Consider the following 25314-nt stretch of genomic DNA (forward strand, 5'->3'; position numbering starts at 1 on the left):
GTAGAGTGTCGTGCTGATAACGTGTTATGAAATAAAGGATAATGAAACGAACAAAGAGAAGAATAGAGAAGAGAGGAAGAAGAGAAGACAATTGAACTCAATTGTGGTATGTCTTACAAAGGCACCACACTCCTCTATTTATAGGACATATTATGGTATAGGTTACATTATGGAATTCAATGGGATGGATGTTACAATACGAAATTGAATGTGAGAGTAATATGAAAATTGTAACGTATGTAGGTTATAGATATCTACATTTATAATATATCATTATATTTACAATACTATTTAATTTTTCTTTTATTACTATCCGATATTAATTATCTATACGATATAGATTGTCATCTGATTATTATATGACTATGATTAATATTTGATTGTTGTATGATTATAACCTTTTGTTCTGTCAAATTATGATAATTTATTTGATTATCTTCTGACTCTATATAAAATTTTAGATATTTTTAAATTTACAACATAACAAGAATGTGCGAGACAGTACATAGTATTTCAAGAAAGCTACCCACAAACAAATTTCGTAATAATAATCCAAACACATGAAGATCTAAGATAAGATAGGGTTGATACTTTTTGGATTCCATTTTGTTTAGTTGTTTGTTTTGAGGGCCTTATTTTGCTTTCTTAGCCCATGATCCACTTTGTACACCAAAATGGATGGAAGTTTTTGATACCTTGGGAATGAAATACCATTTTCCACTGTTTCTAGCAAAGTTTAGATGGATTTTCTGTTATCTCTACCTCTTATTTTGTCTCTACATCAAAACACCGATGACTTGGGATAATCTTTAAGATATCATCTCTTTCACTAATCACAAAGATGAGAGAGAGAGAAAGTGAGTTCACACTTTCGTTGAAGGTAGGTACGAATCTTCCTTGTTGAAGCTTATAGTAATCAAAGTTGTTCTCATCTGTACCCAAAATTAATTAAGTTTCTTTATCTATTCATTCATTAAAATTTTATAAGGTTAGTGGCAAGCTGGCCTTTTGCCTTTCCTATAAAAGCAGCCCCAAATGGCCACTCATCATATTTCACTTTTTTCTTCTTCAAACTTTCCTCTTCTAATTTCTTCCCCCCATCCTTTCCTTATTATATTTTACCACTATGCCGATAGATACCTCTGCAGTTTCCGGCCAAATTGTGTGTGTCACCGGAGCCGGAGGTTTCATTGCTTCCTGGCTTGTAAAGCTTCTTCTTGAAAAGGGATACATGGTTAGAGGAACTGTTAGAAACCCAGATGACCAAAAGAATGCTCATTTGAGAAACTTACAAGGAGCCAAAGAGAGGCTTTATTTGTTTAGTGCTGATCTTCTTGATTTTGAAAGCCTTCAAGCAGCCATCATGGGTTGTCATGGCGTTTTCCACACCGCATCTCCGGTCACCGATGATCCTGTAAGAACTTCTTACCAATAATCTATGCTCTGTTTTTTTGTTGTGTTTTTTTTTCTCCCTTCAAAGCTACCTTGCAAAATATACTCCTCCAAACAAGGTTCAAGCCTACTCCTTAAATTTTTCTTTCATATTACTTTTTACAGAGTTATAATGTATTTCAACCAAATTTCTAAAACCGTCACTTGTTGGAGCAATGTTTTATTAATAGTTTGGATCAATGTTTTATTACTTTTCTAACTTTTTATTTGATGCCCAAAATAATGCTATATTAATAGCTTGGATCAATGTTTTACAGGACAAGGTGGAACAAGCCATAATCGGAACAAAGAACGTCATGACCGCCGCTGCTGAAGCAAACATTCGACGAGTTGTGTTCACGTCGTCGATTGGCACTGTCTACATGAACCCAAACAGAAGCCCGGACACGGTGGTGGACGAGTCTTGTTGGAGTGACCTTGAGTTTTGCAAGAACACAAAGGTAACAACACAACACTTTGAGATGCTTTGATATATCTACTAATGATCTATGACATACTTTAGGAACATAAGTGAAAGGAATATTGAAGGTGTGGAGATTAAATTAGTTTATATGCATACAGAATTGGTATTGTTATGCAAAGACAAAGGCAGAACAAGCAGCATGGGAAGTGGCGAAAGAAAGAGGAATTGATCTTGTGGTGGTGAACCCAATGTTGGTATTGGGACCAATGTTGCAAGAAGGAGTGAATGCAAGTGTTGTTCATATAATGAAATATTTGACAGGATCAGCAAAGACATATGTGAATGCAGTACAAGGTTATGTTGATGTTAAGGATGTTGCTAAAGCTCATCTTTTGGTCTATGAAACTCCCTCAGCCTCAGGAAGATATATTTGCGTTGAGAGTATGCTTCATCGTGGTGAATTGGTTGAAATTCTTGCCAATTTCTTCCCTCAATATCCGCTTCCCACCAAGTAAGTTTCATATAATAAATTATATTGATTCAAGTATATTAAATTATAATATATAATGAGTTTTATTTAATCTAATGAAATGAATTTTGATATATAGGTGTTCAGATGAAGTAAACCCAAGGAAGAAACCTTACAAATACACAGTTGAGAAGCTAAAGTCATTGGGAATGGAATTCGCACCAATCAAACAATGCATTTATGAAACCGTGAAGAGCCTACAAGAAAAGGGTCATCTTCCACTTCCTTCCCAACTCCAACATTAATTTTATTCCACTCTACTTTTTTTATGTGCTCACAGTATTATTTGGGTAATGAAAAAAATAATTATATTCCAAAGTTTGGGATTCTTCTTGATTTTAAATTTATAGAAACAAAGAGGGTATCGAAATCATGACAAAAAAAATGGTGAAAATATTAAGGAATTTCTCTGTAGATAATATAAAATACTTGTGCGTTGTGCGTGGAATCTTACAATAATAATTCATGGATTAAAAGGTAATATAGAATGATATATGTACGTATTATATCGAACCAAAAAGAAGAAATAGGTGGCTTATACATATATATTGTACTCATTCAATTTGAGGTCTAGTGTGACACTTTGACTCTAAAAACACTAAAAACTATTTGGTTAGCATTTTGATTCTCAAAACAACCTAAAAATATGTCTAAGTATCCGTTTTACTCTCAAACTCATCAAACTAAATATGATCAATTTTGGAGATATATTCACATTGATCTTTGTCATATGATAACTTATTATCTTAATTCAACAGTGAACTTACTGAGAGTTTATGAATAATCAACATTATCAAGAAAATTTCAATGTTTTGGTGGATGTGATTGGTGACATATTTTAAAAGAAAGATAACTGTAGTCTCTACTTAACCAAAAAAGTTAGATTTGGAAGTTGTTGAAATGTAAAAAAAGTATTAGCAAACCCTACAATATCGGTTTGAAAATATTTTATTTATTTATTTATTAAAAATGATCTTTATTTGTAAACCAAAAAAAAGTTAATTTAATCCCAAAATGTTTATTCAAACAAATTCTTCATCATATTAAATAAAATATAAACACAATTCATTGTCATCAATTTTGTTCTAATTGTCTTAAAACTTAATTACCATCTAAATGTCAAATTTTAATTCTAATCATTTCTCACTGAATTTCACTCCTTACATATTTATTATCATGTTGTTGATATTTACTTCGAAAATTGTAGATCGATAGAAGAAAATCTTAAACACAGTCAAATGATTTACGTGATTTTAAAAGAAAACTCACATCGATCAAATCATATTTTAGAAATAAAACATGAATTAGTGCATGTTTTCAAATATATCATATTATTTACAAATATAGCAATATGATTTTAATTTTTATCCATGATAGACCTAGATAGTCTTTATAAGATTAGACAATTTAATATCATATTAGTGATATACATTGATGAATGCTTGTTTATTATAATAGTTATAGGAAGTAAATTTTTGTTATATTTGTAAATATTTTTAACAATTTTATCATTTAAAATAATTTTTTCGTAAATTAATTTTTATGAATAAATAAAAATGCAATTCATTTTATAAATTAAAGTGAAAAAATTGAATGAAAATTGAGATTCAATAAGTTACAACTTTATTTCGGAAAAAATCAAATTAAAGTTAAATTGAAATGCATGTTTTTTAGCTTCAAATTAGAAAAAAAAATCAAATTTCCATTTAAAAAAATCATTTAAGATCAAATCGAATTGAATTCCTTAGAACTACCAAATGAAATAATGAAATCAAATAAAATTTGGAAAACCATATATTAGAAGGAAGTCAGTATTATCATAATTAACAAAATTCAGTAAATTAATTAGCAAAACAAAAGTTTTCCACTACACTGAATAATAAATAAATAAATAAATAAATAAGTAAATAAATAAAAATAGTTACACATCACTATTGAGAAAAGCCATTACAATAACAAAAGAGAAAAAAAATGGTCACTAATTAACCAATTTTAATAACATTGAAATTATTCATCCATAACCTTCAAGAAGCAGTTAAGGAATGAGTTGGTACCGACTCATGTTTCATTTACAATAAATTGAATTCCTAATTTTCTAGTTTATTTGTATGAATATGTTTGAAGGTTACTCATTTTTCATGTTACTTAATATCAGACCAGATTCCAAAAGTAAACTGTTAAAAGATACCAATCTAAAATTTGTCCAAATAAAAGAAATTTGCAAATATGGTAAATTTTAACAATAAAGACGAAAATGTCCCTACATATACACTTTAAACTTTTTCCGCTTTGTATTCCGATTTCAAGCAGACTTCTTCATGTTTTCCTTCCATTTTCTACTTTCTTCATATTCCATTTTGGTTTCCAGTGCGGATACCGGTGTCTTTCGTTGCGCTACGTTCTCCACTTCATCTTACAGACTTCTTTGCTTTGCGTTATTCACTTCGCTACGTTCTCCACTTTGCTACGTTCTCCACTTCGCTACGTTCTCCACTTCGCTATGTTCTCCGCTTCACTATGTTCTCCACTCCATCTGTACAATCATAAGTTATTTGCTTTTCGTTTGAAATAATAAGTTTACTTTCGTAAGGTATCTTTGTTTTCGTTTGGTCGCTGTTTGAAGTAGAATTTCTTCTTTTTCTATTTGTTTGAAATTAATTCCTTCATTTTCTATTTGGTTGTGCTTTGTTTTTCAATTTGTGTGTTGTTACTTAGGGTTAAGGTCTATCAATAATATGTTTATATATCACTGATCTATTTAACTGGTTTATGTTGGGATGTTTAACTTGTTTTTTTGGCATGTTGATCTATATAAGGTTTGTGTGTTGCTTAGGGTTAGGGTCTATCAGTGATATGTTTGTATCGTTGATAGTCTTGATGATTATTTAGTTTCTTTGCATTAGGATGTTAGTAGATAATCTAGTTTAATGTATATTTTTATGTGATGTTGTTTATGTTCTATCAGTGGTATGCTTTTATCAACTTGAAGGATGTTTTACTTGTTTATGTTTGACTGTTATTAGATATTTTAGTTTAATGTGCACTTTTTATATGTTGTTGCCTAGGGTCTATCGATGATATGTTTCAATCCTTGATAGTCTTGGAAGATGTTTAGCTCGTTTGACTTGGGAAGTTAGTAGAAGCTCTAGTTTAATTTGGATTTTATGTGTTATGTTGCTTAGGGTATATCAGTGATATGTTTCTATCACTTATTGACAAATTTGGAGGATGTTTAACTGGTTTATGTTGGGATGTTTAACTTGTTTGTTTGGCATGCTGATCTGTTTTAGGTTTTGTGTGTTAGTGCTTAGGGTTAGAGTCTATTAGTGATATGTTTGTATCATTGATAGTCTTGAGGGGTGTTTAGTTTGTTTGCATTGGGATGTTAGTAGATAATTTAGTTTAATGTATATTTTTATGTGATGTTGTTTATGTTCTATAAATGATATGTTTCTATCAACTTGAAGGATGTTTTACTTGTTTGTGTTGGATTGTTATTAGATGTTTTAGTTTAATATGCACTTTTTATAAAGTCTAATTCAATATTTTCATTTCAGGTTGTTCAAAAAAAGAAACAAAGTGAAAACGATGGGAATAGCGAAGAATGTTAAAAATGTTAGGCCAAAGAGACAACTTAACCGATCAAAAAAAATGTTGGAGAACGCAAAAGACTAGAATATTGCAAGAGACTAATTGATTTGTCCCTAGTTTTGATTTGCAACTCTCATTGAGTAAATTTATAGTGTACTATATTAGTTTTGTGGATATTTCATAATAGAAAAGATCAATGATAGACTTCACATTTTATTTGATTTTGTTCTATTGATACAGAAAAGTGTTGGACCACAGGTTGAATATTGCACATTATTCCCCTTTGTATTCTTAAATAGTCGTGACTCTTCAATATATGTTGAAGTTTATTAATGATAACGGTGAAAAACTTCATGGTGACATTACCTCTTCACATTTAGTTATGTGCTTTTGTGTTTCCATTGAGAAGTTAGTATTATACATGTTGAATAATTGCAAATTAGATTAATTGGTGCATTTTATTGAGAAAAAAGTTATGTTAATATACATGTAAAGTCTATCATTGACAGTAGCTATCGACAATGGTTGACTAATATAAGTGATAGAAGCTATCAACGATAAACTTCATAGTAAAGTCAATATTCGATAAAAACTATCAGCTAAAAATTAAACTCCATTTTGACATTTACTGTTACAATTATAACATTGATTAATCATAATTCTGAATTACTCAAAAGAAAAATATACAATTATCATCCTAGTGTTACACTCATAGCATTGATAGAAGATAGAGACTATCACTGGTTAACTCATAAGTTATCATCCTAGTGTTACACTCATAGCATTAATAGAAGATAGAGACTATCACTGATTGACTCATATCAGTGATGGACTAGGATACAAGTCTATCACTGATAGACTAATATCACTATGCCCATATGATAGATTTTAGAAAATATAAAAAAAAACTCAATTTCTTTTAACCTAAAAACGTAAAATTGATAGAAAAATTCATAATATGCTCAATTTCGACGAAGTCCCACGCAAGAAAAATAAACACATTTTTTTTCTATAAAATTCTAGTAAAATCATCAAATTGAATTGAACAAAATCAACCTACGGAGATGAAAATCGAATTGTAAAAATAATGGGATGAAGTCAAATGAAAAATTTAGGGACAAATCACATTTGAAAACAAATATGAAATTGAGATGATTAACATAAATTGGATGAAAAACTAAGAAACAAATTTAAGTTTTTTAAAAAGAAAATTTGATTACATACCAATAAAATTGATATCAAAATTCAAGTAGAAGCAAATGAAAAATTGTTGAATACCGAAAATTGTTAGAACACCCAAAATTGTTGAACGTAAGACGAATGGTTGGAGGAGAGAATTAAATGAAAAATTGACTAGTTGGAGACGGAGACAAAATCACAAAAAGAAAAGAGAGAGGACGAATCATGAAAAAAAGAGAAAATTGTCTAGGTTTGAGAGAATGAAGAAGATGATATTAGAGATTGAGGAGAAGACCATCGTCAAAAGGGACCATGTATTTTTCATCTAAAATTAAAGCCAAAAAAAATAACTCATTGTAAAAACTCTAAAAAGAAATCTAAAGAATAGTCCAAAATAGATCAAATAAAATCCAAATTAATTTTTTACAAAAGATAATCCAACTAAGCATTTCCATATCAAGCCATTTTTTTTTTTAAAAAATCAAATACTTAAAAGTCCAAAAATGAAACATAAATTAGAAAAAAAGAGTACAAAATGGAAAATTTAAACAATAACCCAAAACTTAATAGATCACAACACAAATAACAAGGGATAAATCTCAGTTGATTAAAAAACATGAGACAAAAAGTAACTAAACCCAAAATCATTTACAAAACTATAAAATATTTTAATAAAAAAATCCAGATGACAACAAACAGAAGCAACAGTGTAGGTTAAAAATTTTAAAAAAGAAAAACATTGTTTAGATCTATACTTATAAACTTATTATCATATTAATGAATATAAGAAAATAAAGAGTAGGGCAGGCAGTGGATGGGTCGGCTGCAGGAGACAGAATATTCGGGGAAGATGAGGTTAAGAGAAAAATGATAAAATTAAGCTAACTTTGGTCAGAACAATCCATATGGTAGTGTTGTTGAGGTCTCACTTTGACCCAACCAAATAAATATACTAACTCTCTATATACATATTTACATATACATACTTATATATACATATATATTAACTGCTCTTTAAATTAAATTAACTCAACATTAATAACCCCATGTCCTCATAATTTTTTCAATTCCTCTTCATTATATAATCACTCCAAACTTCTATCCAAACCTACATTCTCTTCTTTCAACTTAATTCTCACATTCCCTTTCTCTTCCAAATTTAAATATAATCCCTCACAAAAATAAAATCCTTTTTTATCCTATCCACTACTATGCCGATCGATACAACTGCAGTTTCAGGTCAAATTGTGTGTGTCACCGGCGCCGGAGGATTCATTGCTTCATGGCTTGTAAAGCTCCTTCTTGAGAAAGGATACATTGTTAGAGGAACTGTTAGAAACCCACGTGACCAAAAGAATGCTCATTTGAGAAACTTACAAGGAGCCAAAGAGAGACTTTCTTTGTTTAGTGCTGATCTTCTTGATTTTGAAAGCCTTAAAGCAGCCATTATGGGTTGTCATGGTGTTTTCCACACCGCGTCTCCTGTCACCGATGATCCCGTGAGAACGTTATTTCGTTATTTTCTTTTTTTTTTCTTAAGCTTTAATATTAAGTTGATGAGTTTATATGGTAAAATTACTTTTTCATTTTTTTCATGGAAGACAAAAATAATTAACTAATTCACACTACAATTTACAGGAAAAGGTGGAACAAGCCATAATTGGGACAAAGAATGTCATGATCGCCGCTGCTGAAGCAAATGTTCGACGAGTGGTGTTCACGTCATCGATCGGCACCGTCTATATGAACCCTAATCGTAGTCCGGACATGGTGGTGGACGAGTCTTGTTGGAGTGACCTTGAGTTTTGCAAAAACACAAAGGTATATATAATAACATAAGTTTTCGAGATATTTTGTTGCAACTAATGAACGGATAGTCTAACTTAGAGACATGACCCTAAATTATGGAACTTAAATATGTACAGAATTGGTATTGCTATGCAAAGACAAAGGCAGAACAAGCAGCATGGGAAGTAGCAAAAGAAAGAGGAATCGATCTTGTAGTAGTGAATCCAATGTTGGTATTGGGACCAATGTTGCAGGAAGGAGTGAATGCAAGTGTTGTTCATATAATGAAATATTTGACAGGATCAACAAAGACATATGTAAATGCAGTACAAGGTTATGTTGATGTTAAGGATGTTGCTAAAGCTCATCTTTTGGTCTATGAAACTTCCTCAGCCTCAGGAAGATATATTTGTGTTGAAAGTATGCTTCATCGTGGTGAATTAGTTGGATATTCTTGCTGATTTCTTCCCTCAATATCCTCTTCCTACCAAGTAAGTTTCATTATTCCAATTATATATATATATATACACATGTGGATAATTAATTATAATAATGAGTTTTATTTAATTTGATTGAGTTAATTTTGATATATATATATATAAAGGTGTTCTGATGAGGTAAACCCAAGAAAGAAACCTTACAAATACACAGTTGAGAAGGTGAAGTCATTGGGAATGGAATTCACACCAATTAAACAATGTATTTATGAAACTGTGAAGAGCCTGCAAGAAAAGGGCCATCTTCCACTTCCCACCTCCCAAATTCAACATTAATTATTGTATCCCCACTCTTTGATTTGTAATTTTTTGAAATATTTAATTGCTTTCAAACTCATGTCATTCCTTAAACAAATTATATGATAGTTAACCTTATAGGTACATATTAACATATTATTTTGAATTAAAATGAACAACATGTAGCTCTAGAAGTTTGTAGTATCAAACCTAAAAGTTTGATTTACCCACCTTACATATGCTTTAAAAAAATATTAATTATTCCTACTTTATTCTCTCTCAAACTTAAAAAGTATTTTAAAAATTGTAAGAATATGTTAACTAACCTTATTTAGTTATTTGGATTTAACTCATCTTTTAATTACACATTAAAAATAAAGTAAAATAAAAAAAAAATTTATATTTTAGTGGGAAATTCCTAGACATTATAGTATTGGTTCATATAGGGTTGTATTATTTTGACCCAAATAAAGAAAAAATAAAATTTCTTTGAAATATTGTGTTGCGACATTTTTGACTTGTAAAGAAAATCCCAATAAGACACAATAATCCATCACCCAACAAAGAAATTGACTTCTATTTTTATAATCGAAAATTTACTTTTAAAATCCAACTCTTTTTCTAGTATTGCATAAAAAATAAAGACATACCCTCCTAAATGAATAATAATGCATATATGTTTTGAAGTATTGGCAAGAAAAAAAAAATAATAATTTAAGGGTGTTGTGACAATTGTCTCTTGGAAATGTTTTTTAACTTGTCCTATTGACATGTCTTTTAGGATATCATTTGAAAAATTTCCTTCTTTGGGTTTTTATTTTCTCCTATTCTACTGTGTGCATATCTAAGAAGCTATTGTACTTTAACTTTTAGTATCGGTCGTTTTGAAAAATCATTGCTTCGTTTTGTGGTGTGTATATATTTCTTAAGACACAAGTGTGTCAATTTTAATGTGATTGTCAACCAAACATTGGAGAATAAAAATAATATAATCACAATAATTTAAAAACTATTTGTAATTTTACCACCTTGTTTAATAATTATATTATTATTAATTCATAGTGTCCTATACGTTCTAAGTTCCAATTTTATTTGGCCCCGTTTTCCTTTTTAATTTTATATTCCACCATTGAAGTTAAAGCCATAGTGGATGGATAATATATTATACTTTCTAGGTTTTTTTTCCCTCTCCAAATGGATATATCTTGAAGTAAATCTTACATAAGCTGTGTGCCTGCCTTTACATTGTGCCTCAACTTTGGTTTAACTGTTTTGTTCATTCATCTACTATTATCTTCCTTCATTTTATTTTTATATTTTGTTCTTATGTGATCTATTATTTGGTCCAGATGAGACTAACACAACTAAGAAAACAAATGGGTAAAACAACCAAATTAGTCATTTGCTTAGACTCAACAAGTAAAACATGGATGGTTTTATGAGATGTATATCAATCAAATGAATTAATAGTGGTTTTAGACGTGAAATTTCTATTGGAGTATTTTAAATATACGTTTTAGTTTTAATTTTTATATGAATTATTTATCTTAATTTGTAACCGTGTTTTTAAATATAGTATATTGAGGTAATTTATTTATAAAATATAGCAAAATTTTACTTTCTATATATTTATCGATGATAAAATCTGAAATTTTACTATATTTAAAATATATGAAATTGTTATCTTTTACGATAATTTCCTTTAATAGACTCTAGGTATAATTCTCTAAAAGAATTCGTATTAATTGAGTTCTTTTTTAGAAAAGTAAAAAAAAAAAAAACTAAAAAAAGAGATATAATCTGAAAATAAATTGATTTAAAATGAAAAATGTTGAAAAACGATCATAATATTAAACTTAGAAAAAATCAAATAGCACTACTACAAAAACTGACTCTCTTGACGGTTTTAAACAGTATTCTTGACGGTTTCAAAACCGTCGTTGAATCCAGTATCAAGAAAGGCCATTTTCTTGATGATTGTAAAAAATGTCAAGAATTGGTATCGTTGACACTTTCATGAGAACCGTCAAGAGGATACGTTTTTATGACCGTTTAGAACCGTCAAGAATGAGATGATGAAGTCCGAAAACCGTCAAGAATACGACTATTCATGACATTTTAAAACCGTCAAGAGTGTATTTTTCATGACATTTTAAAACCGTCAAGAGTGCATTTTTCATGACATTTACAAACCGTCAAGAGTTCATTTTTCATGACATTTAATAACCGTCAAGAGTACTCTTTTTCATGACATTTGGAAATCGTCAAGAGTGCTTTTTAATGACATTTTAGAACCGTCAAGAATTTTGTTATTTATGACGTTTGCAAACAATCAAGAAATGTATTGTTAATGACATTTCAAAACCGTCAAGCAATTTTTCATTTTTTTAATTGTAATTTATTTTATATTATTCTTCCTGTATTATGCTCTCATTGGTCCAAAAATTCAACTACATATAAACGACAAATATACATCAAATGGCAACTAAACATCATCCATTCAATATCATTTCCAAAACTTTGCATCATATTCATATATCATTTACAAAACCAATATATATATAAACAATTTCAACAGATTTCCAAGAATTGAACTAAACATCATCTAATTAACTAACCTAGCCCAAAAGTATATCGTCCCCAATACATAAACTTTCATAATGGCAACCCCCTACATATGAACAGTTCACCTATCAACAATTCACCTAAACTCTAATCCTCCAAAGTCTCAAAAGTATATCAATCAACCCCTCCCCTCCATATGAACATTTCAAAAAATCAGCCACAAAAAATAAAGTTAATTTGCTTTTTCAGAGATGACGCCATAAGTCCTAAATCATATGTACGAACCCAAAAACTCTACCAACTCAACGCGTACCTCATCTAACTCGGCTTGTGAGTATGATTTTCATGTATCAATCTGTAGACATGCAAAATAAATGAATTAGTATTCATAAAAATTATATACGTACAAAAGAAATAGTTTGATATATAACATACCAAATCCGAGATGACAATGCTTCCCCTATTTACAATTTCTCTCATATACTTCATGACATAGTATCCACACGTAGTGCTCCCGACTTGTAGTGGACACTATAAAAACAATAAATTAGAATAACGGACTAGTCTTAATTGCTAGTAATCTACAAAATACAATTGAATTTAAATATTTATACTTGCCTTTACTGTTCGCCATAAAGTTTGTTTCCTGCTATTATTAATGTTCTTTTGCGAGTGAAATATCGCTATTGCTCTGTTTTGCCAAGATAAGATTGCACATATCTTAGAATATTGTACATGCATTAGAATTAAGAGCACTACATGATATAAAAGATTAAACTTACGTGTCGGTTACATATTGTGTAGTTGCTTTTGATGTCGTCCTTAGCGAGTCAAGGTAAAACACTGTATCCTCATACGCATTTATAGCAAGCAGTGCCCAATGACCCCTAATTATACAAAAATGTAAGTACTATTTTATTGTCAATGCAACCAATACCCTAACTAAACTTACTTGGGATTAAAAGGAGCAAGAACTACTTGGTCGGGTTTGGACACCATCAATCTACTACACAAGTTTCGAATTCGAGATTCTTGTGTGTTTCCAGAAGAGATTAGGGACGGATCTACAAAGACATACTGCATATTTTCTTTTGAACCACTAACAGATGAATACAAGTACCTACAAAATATATAAACTCGTAAAGAAGATACATAAATTTAGATGCAAAGGAATGAAATTGACTTACATCATATAGGCCACCAATGTAAATGTTTTCACTTCGTTCATGTTACAAAGATCAACGATATCCTCTCGAAGCACAGAAGTCTTTCGACTAACGCCAAAAAGGTCAGCGGGTAGTGAAAAAGTGATGCTGGAATCTTTCTCCATTACCTTCTCAGCATATCTAAGAATCGACTTCAATGCTAATGGCAAAGTTGATGTCGATTCACATACAACTTCCTTTTTTGTAGGCATTTTTATTAAGTCCTTCTCCTAATTCAAGAACATCCAAATTCAGTAAGACGTACAATATTAGACATTCGAGTTTAATGTGGATTACATACCTTCAAGACGTCTAACTCTGGTTCATTAATCTTCATCACCTCCTTCCCTTTCTTTTCCTTCTGCTTTGGTTTGTCCAACGATTCCACTTCTATTCTCTTACCCTTCTCTTCAATCCCCTCTAACACTATCGGCCTTGAACAACTCCCGTGTGCAGACAATGGTGTAGATAAGTTTGAGCGAATTTGTGCCTCTAATTCACTAACTCGCCTACGGAGTTCTTCATTCTCAACTAGAATGTTCGCCTCATCTTTTGATGTTTTCTTAACTAAATATGAAAGTACGTTGTTGGAGTAACGTATCCACCAACCCCACGCACACGACCATTGTGCTCTTTTGTACCCAATGATTGGGTTAATACATCATTCGAACAGTGTCTATTCACAGACGATGAATCTGTATTCATTGATATCTCATCCTAAAAAGATAGCAAAATTAATGTAAGTTATAGAAATGATTGCTTATGTAATGGATAATTGAAATGTGTGATTTACATGTAATGACTTACTATTTTATGGATGACTTGCTGAATGTCGTCGTTGTCGTACTGTCCTTATTTGTTAACTCGAGCTTTCTTCCACATTTTAGCTCGATCAACATAAACTTCATTTGAACCCTCCTTCTTCATTCGAGAACATGGAGTTCAAGTGGTAAACATATTAGCTTGTATTCCATTTTTGGTATAAAGCAAACTTACAAGAAACAAACAACCCCCCCCCCCCCCCTCAATGACAAAGTCATACAATAATCGTAGTTACAACTTTTTATGCAACCATTTACAAGAAACAAACAACCCCCCCTCCAAATGACAAAGCTTTAGAAGAATCCTACTTACAACTTTTTATGCAACACCCCCCTCCAAAATGACAAAGTCAAACAATATTCCTACTTACAACTTTTTATGCAACCCTTTACAAGAAACAAACAACAAACTTACAACTTTTTATGCAACCATTTACAAGAAACAAACTACCCCCCCTCCCCCCCCAAATTGCAAAGTCATACAATAATCCTACTTACAACTTTTTATGCAACCATTTACAAGAAACAAACAACAAACTTACAACTTTTTATGCAACCCTTTACAAGAAACAAACAACCCTCCCCCCCCCCCCCCCCCCCCCCCCCCCCCCCCCAATGACAAAGCTTTAGAAAAATCCTACTTACAACTTTTTATGCAACCCCCCTCTCCCCCCAAATGACAAAGTCATATAATAATCATACTTACAACTTTTTATGCAACCCTTTACAAGAAACAAACAAACTTACACCACACAAGCAAAGAGGAGCATTACACCAGATATCAAACCAGACATCCCAAATTCTATAAGGTTTCTTCGGCAACAAAGAAAGAACAAACTACAAAAATGTGAGTTTCCTCCTTAGACATCTAAACATCTTACCATTTCCTCCTTAAGATTGGCATACCCTTTCCTTGAGATTCTATGATTGTATTTGTTCTTCGATCGTCTATCTTGTTGTAATTTTCTTTTTTCCTATATCCAAATTTATTTGTTAATGAGAAAGTAGCAAATATTATTCCGAATGATTTTCATGTATAAAAGTTATTCATACCTGAAAGGTCTCTGATAACCTTGACCTTACAAACTCTTCCCAGTGATTTTGCTCAATGAAGGAATACTTTTCAGGTGGAACTTGAAGCAATTGTGGTTCATCTTTATGCGGGATGATGTATTTCGTTGTTGGCCAGTTCTTAAACTGACGAAACGAAATACCTACAGTTTAGAGAACGTTTTTCCTAGATCTTGGATCAATGACGAATGCAGCCTAAATAATTAAAAGTACTTAATCAAGTGTTCATACAACAAGAACATTATCAAATATAACAAGGATTAAAGTTATATATACCTCAAATGTAGTGAATATCTTATCTTTCAGTTCTGCAGGCACACTTTTCCAAGGCGTATATGTGATAGGGACATGATAATGGGTTGCAGACCCTATGAAAGACTTTAACTTCCATGCTGGAGAGTCCGCTGGATGTCGTAACTTACCATCCTCAATTCTTTCACTAGCATGCCAAGTTAGGTTTTCAGCACATTCAATACTTCTAAATAGCCTTTTGAATCGTGGAATGGGTGGGAAGTACCATATCACTTTTGAGGGAATTTGCTTTCTCTCTTCATTTCTATCCTTAACGTTTTTCCACCTCGATTGACCACATTTAGGACATTCTGTTGCATTAGCAAATTCTTTCCTATAGAGACAACAATTATTAGAACATGCATGAATCTTTTCATATTCCATTCCTAATGCACCTAATATTTTCTTTGCTTCGTACAATGAATTTGGGAGTTCATTGGTAGTTGGCAGAATTTCCTTCAAAGTTTTAAGTAATTCTGAAAAACTGATATCACTCCATCCATATCTAACTTTTAAATTATACAATTTAACTAGAGTAGACAACTTGGTGTACTTTTTACATCCTTCATACAATGGTTTTTCAGCATCAATAAGCAACTTCTCAAATCCATTTGGGTCTTTTGAATACTCCTCGTGAGCAACTTCAATCATTTCTTTTACACTTCCAACATCATTCTCTTCACATGTATGTGTGTCAAACTTTGAACATTCTCCATAGAAAGATGAGTTAGGAAATGCTTCACCATGCCAAAACCAAATTTTATAACTTTCATCAATACCATTAACATATAAATGATCTCTAACATCCTTTCTACTATGCTTTTCACAATTCCCACATTTCAAACAAGGACAACGAATGTAAGAGGTACTTGTATTCGAAAATCCAAATTTGATGAAATTTTCCACACCCAACTCATATTCTTTGGATAATCTACTTTTATGCATCCATGATTTATCCATAATTGTAAATCTATTGACAAATAAAGTAAATTAAATTAGTTCAAAAAGTCTTGTTGAGATAATAAAAAGAGAAAAGAAATATGGATATTGAACAAACATTCGCTTAATAAGACTAACTTTCCACTAACTAACCATATAAAGAAAATAAATTCCTATCCATGATCTATCCATAAGTGTAAGTCCTAAGAGAATTTATTGAGTAATGGTTATCAATTTGAATTATAATATATGAAAGAATACAAGAAATTCATAATATGAAAGAAATTCATATGAAAGAATAAAAGAAATACAAGATTTTAGCAACTCCTACTAACAAAAAGAATACAAGTTACTAGAGGCCATAACAAAATCTATAACATTAAAATCCAACAATCAAAATACAAAGGAATAAGAACTTGCATGCAAACAAATGCAATTATTAAAACAAAGTCTAAATGGGTACTCTACCTTCTTCACAAAGGAATATCAAAATACATACTATAAGTGCTTATTTTGATTGGTTTTTTAGGTTTTTTAAGTGGATGAAATCAACTATAAAGTACATTCAAAACAATTCCTAAATGTTTCTAGTGAGTACTTCAATATAAGATAACTTCAATATATCCCAAATAGAAAAGCTTGGTGGTCCATGATTTCCCCTATAAACTTAATTGAAAATAATACAATAACAAAGTCGTATTGGCCAATACACACAGTGGGTTAAAGTGAACACTAAATCTCCAACATCAAGAAACTTCATATCCCCTCAATCTCCTTGCCTAAGTCTATGGATGGTTGAATCAACTTAGAAAATTTGATGGCAACACAAAAAGGGAAAAAAAAGTGACAAAGAAAGTTTGGGATACTATAAGGTTTAAGTTACTTTCAACCTTGTTATTTTTGCTAATATCAACTTGTAACATTGTCATTGGTCCTCATTACCAACTATTTTATCCCTTTAAATGAAGGCCCTTCTCTACAATTAAACATAGAGAGAGGGACCTTAAGAAAATAAAAAGGTATACAAAGTTTTCTTAAGCAAAAGTATTATAAATTTTCCCTAAAATATAGACAACTTTAGAGCACATGTCAATGGTGGGCTTATTGGAAATGGCTAAAAGTCACATAAAAATGCATACAAAACTGCCACATGAATTCATTAGAGTGGTATGTTTTTCTATCTAATAATTGCAAGGTGGTGATATTAAATAAATGTATTTTTGTAGATTTATAGATATCATTTAATGAATGTAGTGTAAAAAATATATGCACAAAAATATAACGAAAGGTAAAGTTTTGGGTGATAGTTTTCAAAGCAATAATAAGAAATTAACCCATCAAGAAAAATCATTGGTCATGAACCCAATCAATCCGACAATTTATTCCAACAATAATATTGAAATCGGCTAAGGAAACAACTACAAGGATCAAATTTTCTCTCTTCACTGGCTCAAGTAGCTGCAAGGAAGGGTGGCTCGCGAGCGGCTCGGCTTGGGAGGTAGCTCGATGCACGCAGCTGAAGAAGACAGAAAATCAGCTTGGACAACAGAGATCTCGGCTCGGGTTGGCTGAGGTTTGGTGTGTGACTTGAAGAACTGCAGTGGCAGTGGCTGGGCTTCGTCAGACGACACACAGGGAGAAGAATGATGCGATGCTCGACGCTCGGCTTAGGCAAATGGTGGGTGGCCGTCGGTGCGGCGCATTCGGTGGCTGTCGACGAACGACTAGAACGCACGATTGGCTGCGGTGGGTGGTCGTCGAAGATGAGGGGCTGACGACGACATTCGGTGGAGAAGTGAGGAGATGGGGTGAGGTGGCGGCAATTGGTTGAGGAAGAAGAAGAAGAAGATGCGAGAGGCGTGCGGCTGTGAGATGAAATTTTAGGGTTTTTTTTTCAAGAAGAAATTTTAATAATAATAATAAAACAATAAAAAAAATAAAAAATAATAATATATTTTTTTAAAAAAGGTTTTTTTTTATAAAACATTCTTGATGTTTTTAAAACGTCAAGAAACGTCAATAAATTTGAAAATGAAAATTTTTGACGTTTTAAAACGTCAAGAATTTATCGACATTTCTTGACAGTTTTAAAACGTCAAGGATAAATATATACATTTGACGTTTTAAAAAACGTCAAGAATATCGAACTCATAAATATTCTTGACGTTTTAAAAATGTCAAGAATGTAAAATAAAAAACTTGACGGTCCCAAAACGTCAAGAAAAAATTGCATATTACTTGACGTTTCAAAACCGTCAAGAATTCTGTAAATTGCCTCCCTTCCGTCTTTTAATCAAAATTCTTGACGGTTTTTTCATTAAACCGCCCCTTTCTGGACGGTTTTTCAAGAAACCGTCAAGAAAAGAAAAAATCAACCGTCAAGAAAGTGTCTTTTTCTAGTAGTGTAGTGATGCAAATAAAACCTTATTTATTATTAGGTTTCTTCCCACAAACTTAATTGTGGATAAGTTGTTTTAAACATCCAAGTTTTATAATTTACAAATCCACAACACTTATACTATAGTCTATATTAAATAATAATGTTTAGTAGATTTGTAACACGATGATCAAGTGTTTCATAGAATAATGAATAAGATATATATATATATAGCTTTTGCTAGAAGCTGGTTCAAATTAAAGTTAGTTCCTTTTGATTGCTTTTCTCGACCCATTATGAGAAACTGGTCAGATCTAAATGCATATTTTATTATTAGTATTTTGAGGATTTTAATAATAGAACATTTTATGACTATCAACATAAATATTGTTATAAGAGTATATATATTTATCCCTTTGTGGAATAATGGGTTATAAAAATTGGTTATGGACAGCTAATAGATATCTGTGTGTGTTGTTTCCATTATGGACAGCTAATCATATGCCCTCCTTTAATTAACTAACAAGTTTAAAGGTTAGCTAGGAAGCTTTGATTTGTATAAGATTTTTGTCCATGGGTTATAAAAATCAAAGATTTGTGTTTGAAAAAAAAAAATTAAGTGGTCAAAGTGTAGGTTGATTTAAATACTTATGGATATTAAAAAAGAACTAAGGAGGTGTTTGACACACCAACAAGAGATGTCAACTCATTGATTTGTCCTACCAACTTTCCATGCAGGTGGAGTTGAGTTAGTATATTATACCAACTCACTCCAACTCTCCCTCCTCTCCAATGTTTCCAATGAGTTTACCCATCAACCACCATTGACGATTATCATTGTCACTCTGAAATCAACTTCAATGACCACTTTCACACGTCTAGCTCCAACAATCAATTCTAGCTAGAACAAATCTGGCCTTTAATGTCGGTTGGAAAAAATGAAAAATGAGCTTTAATGTCGTTTTTGAAAAGGCGGATGTTTAATGTCGGTTTTAAACCGACATTAAAAAAGGAGCTTTAATGTCGGTTTAAAACTGACATTAAACATCCTTGTTTTGAAAAGCGACATTAAAGCTCCTTTTTAATTTTAATTTTGTAAAAAAATGACTTTCTCTCTCTTACTTTACTCTTTCTCAATCACCCACACGATTTCTTCCTTCTAATTTCTTCTTCACTCCTCATTCTCATCTAACAATCTTCCCTTTCTTCTCTGAATAGTCGCTGCCACCACCACCACCATCATTCCTCCTACCCAGCCCGTGCCCGCCACCACCGTCGTCACTCCTCCCTTTCTTCAAACACTGTTATGCTTGCCACCACCGTCGAGAGTCTTTTTGTTCAATCATGTTCATGTCCAACCCTCGCCACCACCGTCGCACGTCTGTGTCTATCTCACAAGCTCCGATCTGGTTGGCTGTGGCCAGATCTGTTGTAGAAGCGTCAATTAGCTGTTGTTCGGCGATTCTTTTAAGATATAGTTCTTTCCTACCATGGGAATTCTTTTGATGGGTGGCAAAAGTAGCCAGGCTTGAATACTGTTTAGGGGTAAGCTTATAGGTGTTCAAAAATTCCTCACTCAATTTTTTTTTTTACGTTTTGGTTAGTGGATTTAATAATGTGGAAGGAAGTATCGAGATCTGCCTTCATTTTTTGGATTGCAACTTTTGTTATAGTATCATCTTCACACACTAACGACATCAACATCAGAAGAGAAACACAAAAAAAATTCCATCTGATCAAAACACAAAAAAAATTCAACTTTTGATATATGATGTTTTTTGCACTTTACTACATCGGCGAGCCAGATCTACAATATACTTAAGAAAATTGAATAACCCCCTACTAAACTTGCTTCATATGCTGCAGATTATGTTGAAAAAAGTTTGGGCGGGAGAACTCGAAGGCAGATGAATTGCTTTTGCTAGTCCTAAAAGAGTACAACAAACATGAGGTTAGTTACTTTCACTTATAGCTATTATGTTTGCAAAGGCTTATGTTGAACGATTAACAAAAGGAAAGTGGAGGGAGAGTGCGTTTCTTACGTGGAAACCATCTTTAGTAACAAATAAGAAGGGATGTTTTATTTTGCGTGCTTTTATCCCCACACCGATTTTTTGTCCTAGTCCATAAAATTATCAAAGAAAAACTTATGTTTCATTTATTTAAACGTTATGTTTCAAAGGGCGGCCCCTGATCTTTCTCCACTGCATGTTCTAAAAAACTCAATTCCTGTTTTTACCAAAATTTAAAGAATCTGTGTGCGATTTTGTGGAATATTATGTATCCTCTTCATCAATAATATTTTCTTTATTTTTGGGTTTTAATCACTCACTCGTTGTGGCTAATGGGTCCAATCAGAGGTTTGAGAAAGAAGAAGAAATTAGAGAGGAAGCTCGATTCCAATGGTACTGCTTCTGATTCTTCTGAAAAGGATGACACTATAGATTGGTGGGATGATTTCTCCAAACGAACCAATGGTATTTCTATCTTTTTTTCTTTTTAATATCTTGATTTTCTCTTTACTTCTAATTGAAGTTCTTCGATTGTAAGATCGGTTCTGTTTGACTATCGACTGTTTGGAACAAATGATTTGAACTTAGTTGACTTTTTATCTGGTGTGTAGAAAGATTTGACGGTACGACATGCATTGGGAGGCTTGATAATTATGTTAGCTTCGAGTCATTGTATAGAAGGGCAAGACATTTTGTTGAGTTTCTATGGAGAAATATTATGTTATGTGATTCTGTTTGTAAGAGTTTGAATGAGTCAATGTCGTGGCCTTGTTTATGAAATTTTGATCTGTTTTCTGTGCTTGTAATGTATAGAGCTTGACAGGGGATCTCGTTTTGGGTTTGATGCGTTAGTGTTTAATTTGTGAAGGGATAGATTATGCTGTTTGACTGGTCTAGCTTATTACGTTACACCTTCATAAGCTGTATTTAGTATTCTTTTGTTCTTCATAAGCTGTATTTAGTATTCTTTGGTTGTCAAGAGCTTCTCAAACTTGTAACTAGTTGACTTTGATGTTTATAGATGATAGTGACGATATAGACCCAGAGCTATGGAACTTGAGTGTGATTCTCTTGTTGAAATGGAATGGCCTTATCTTTATTTTCATCTCTCCACAAATTTGAGTGCTAGTTCTTTGAATTACAAGGATGCTTCTATATACTAGGGTGGGGGTGTGTTCCTTCTTCCAACCTTTCGCTATGTATTGGTTGTCCTTCCTTCTTCAGGGTGATGACAATGTCCTCTGCCAACTACTACCCCTGAATGTATAGTTTTGTTATGAGTGAAGTTCAGACACAACAAGAATGACGCACATCTTGTTTAGGAATTCCTTCCTATTATCTTAGAGAATGAAGCGAATTTATGCTATTCCTCTATCGTATCTGATTCTAGCAATTAGATAATATAACTTCCATATGTTACTAAACTTGCAATATGTTTCTATGACATTATGATCGGATTTTTGTTTAAATTCTGACCTGTGTTCTTCTCTGCAAAAAATTTCAGGGCTTTATGTACAAGTATGATGAATCTTGTATTCTTTATTTTGGAAATATACGCCCCCTCCCCTCACCCCACAATGAAATATCAATTTCCATAAACTCATGGAGCCATATTGATAATCACTAGTAAAGAACCAAAGTGTTAAGATGATAGGAAATGTGATTTGCATGTTCAAATCAGATTCTTATTTTTTATGGTTCTATTGTAATAATTGTTGTTTAGCCATAAGAACAACCAAGAGATATATTGTTCTCTTATTTGTGTAATCAAGCAAATCACAAGCACCAAATAATATGTAGGAAATTGATGGTTCAAGTTCAAGCTTCAGTCAACTATTTGGAATTGAAGGTATTATACAAAAAAGTTTATCTTACCATGTTTCTCAATTTGTTTTTTAGGAGGACTTGAATGAACAAGTTACAATATTATCTTAGTAAGACTGTTATGTGGTTGCACTTGGTTTAGAAATTTTTTTTGGTGGTGTTGTTTCTAATACTTAGTTTAACAATTTAGAAAAGCGGGAAGTTTAATTATGTGAAGAAAAAACTATTTTGGTGGTGACTTTATGTTTGGTTCTTTTGTTTGACAATGAAAAGACTATTATGGTGGTGACTATTTCTCAAAACTTGACTTGGTTTTTGAAAAACATGAATAGAAAGTTGATAACAAAACAAGAAATGTAGATGTGGTCACTTATTAGATGCTTGGATTTTTTTATGCACTTATATTTTTCAAGTAACTAAAGGAGAATTTGTTCATGGGAAGTTACTGTTGTTTTTGACACTGGTAGTTCAAATTTATGGGTTCCATCATCCAAGTGCTTATCAATTCAACCATCTTGATGTCTTTTACAGGGAGCCATCACCAAACAAATGACTGCAATAGAAGAAATGGTTACAAGTGAGTACAATTAGCCAGACCCTCATCTTTGTGACAAGATCTTGAAGATGGTCATTTGTGAAGCGTTCTAGTTTGCTATTAGTTGCAGTTTTAGTTATTGCTCTCTCAATATATTCTTTTTCTTTCTTTCTTTCTTTTTTTCCAAAGGATGATCAGTGTATAATAATTAAGCTTCATAATTTCTTTGTGTTTGGAGCCAAGTTGTATATAAATGTACACATTATTAAGATTTCATTTTGTATATGTACAAGTAAAAGATTTCATCTTTAACTATTTGGTGTCATACAAAATGAACAATAATGCAAGGATTTAATAAAAATAAATTTGAAAAAACGATATTAAAGACAGCTTTAATGTCGGTTAAAAAAAATTAAAGACATCTTTAATGTCGGTGGAAAAATGACATTAAAGATGTATCATAAGTGACATTAAAGACATATTTAATGTCGGTTATCCACCGACATTAAAGATGAACCGACATTAAATGCCTTCAATAACACCTTCAAAGATGTCGGTTATAAACTGACATTGAAGCCCAACCGACATTAAAGCCCTTTAATAACGCTCGCAAAGATGTCGGTTGCCAAGTGACATTAAAGGCCAGATTTCTTGTAGTGTAGACTCTAGCAATTAACCACCTCAAACAACAAACTTTGGCAACCACCTTTGTTGTGTGACCAACTTGGACAACCAATTTTGGACTTTGGTAACCACCTCTGATTTTCGACGAAAATCAACATCAATGATCACCTTCGCACGATGAATTCTAAGCTCTAACAACAAACTCTTGCAACCAACTCCAAAATCACTTTCGTACAATCAACTTCTGTCTCCAACAACCACCTACGATTACAAACTTTAGTGAAAATCACCTTTGTTAATCAACTTTGACAACCACCTTCAACTTCAAGCTCTAACAACTACCTCTACGATAAACTTCAACGAAAATCACCTTTGACCATCAACTTCAATGACAAGTGACAATCACCTCTAACAATCAATACCTACATCACCTTAGCTAAGTGACAATCACCTATAGGCAACCAAGAACGACAAAGACTACCCTTAACGGTCAACTTCAACAACGATCACATTTGACGGCCTGTGCAACTAACTCCAACCATCAACTTTATTGTTCATTTTCATCAACTAACTCATACATAAAAAGAAAAAAGAACTTGGCTAGCAGAAGTGCTTTTAAACATAAAGTTGAAATGATTTGTTTATAATGCTTCGTGGTCATTTTTTATGTCTAAGGATGATCAAGTTATCCTTTATAGACTTATCCGTCACAAGCTTCTAGAAGATCGATTGTTTCCTAACATCACCATATAATTAATGAAATGTATTATATGTGCTTGCTTAGTAGGACTAACCCAACTTAACTATTTTAAATAATAATTTTTTTTAGTATGCATCAAATTGGAGGTATTGAATGTAGAATTGTTGAATAAATGTAGTGGCATTTTAGTTATCATGAGAAGGAAGAAAGGATGAAATTCTGGGAGCAAAATTAGGAATCAAAAGTTTTTATCTCTTTTGTTTTAAATTTTATTTATTTACGTTCAAAAAGTGCAGCGGGTATTACCAAGAAAAAAAAGAAAAAAACAAATGAAAATTAAAAAAGGGAAACTTTCCTAAATATAACAATATTCAAATATTTACTGCAAGCTCGTAAAGTTTTTTTAGAAGCGATTTTTTTTTTTTAGATTTGGGTAACTAAATCTATTTCTTTTTATCGTTTTTTTTTTCTCTTTTTTAGATGCGTGCATGTCTTTCTTCTTTTCTTTTTTCATTGATGCATTTTATGTCTTTCTTCTTTTCTTTTTTTAGGTAACTAAAGGTGTAAAAAGAATCTAAAAAAATTGGTTACCTATTTAAATTTAAATTAGGGTAACAAAAACTAAAAGATTGTGTATAAAGAATATTCAAAAAAATAGTTTATACCAAATTTTG

At 31.8% G+C, this 25314-nt stretch overlaps 1 protein-coding gene and 1 pseudogene across 2 annotated transcripts; both read left to right on the forward strand.

The window, feature by feature from the left end:
• The first annotated feature begins 826 nt into the window (after window positions 1-826).
• Window positions 827-9716, forward strand: LOC103500289 (cinnamoyl-CoA reductase 1-like). 2 transcript variants are annotated; one of them, XM_008463540.3, is made up of 5 exons: window positions 827-884; window positions 1137-1414; window positions 1710-1892; window positions 2014-2366; window positions 2464-2702. In XM_008463540.3, the coding sequence occupies exons 1-5, from the start codon at window positions 842-844 to the stop codon at window positions 2627-2629; spliced, it is 1023 nt and encodes a 340-aa protein (XP_008461762.2). In that variant the 5' UTR covers window positions 827-841; the 3' UTR covers window positions 2630-2702. The 2 variants fall into 2 exon arrangements, with proteins under 2 accessions (XP_008461762.2, XP_050939235.1); XM_051083278.1 differs by lacking the exons at window positions 827-884; window positions 2464-2702 and adding an exon at window positions 9547-9716 and having other exon boundaries at window positions 987-1414.
• LOC103500290 (cinnamoyl-CoA reductase 1-like) lies at window positions 8366-9437 on the forward strand (annotated as a pseudogene).
• Window positions 9717-25314: the final 15598 nt, after the last annotated feature.

This window comes from Cucumis melo, chromosome 4, assembly GCF_025177605.1.
Source record: "Cucumis melo cultivar AY chromosome 4, USDA_Cmelo_AY_1.0, whole genome shotgun sequence".
Classification (NCBI taxonomy): domain Eukaryota; kingdom Viridiplantae; phylum Streptophyta; class Magnoliopsida; order Cucurbitales; family Cucurbitaceae; genus Cucumis; species Cucumis melo.

Bases quoted from the DNA above. Each gene is read 5' to 3' on its own strand.
- LOC103500289 (XM_008463540.3), top strand. From the start codon at position 842: ATGAGAGAGAGAGAAAGTGAGTTCACACTTTCGTTGAAGGTAG. The intron at 885-1,136 runs GTACGAATCTTC...CTATGCCGATAG, and splicing joins CACACTTTCGTTGAAGGTAG to ATACCTCTGCAGTTTCCGGC. The intron at 1,415-1,709 runs GTAAGAACTTCT...AATGTTTTACAG, and splicing joins CTCCGGTCACCGATGATCCT to GACAAGGTGGAACAAGCCAT.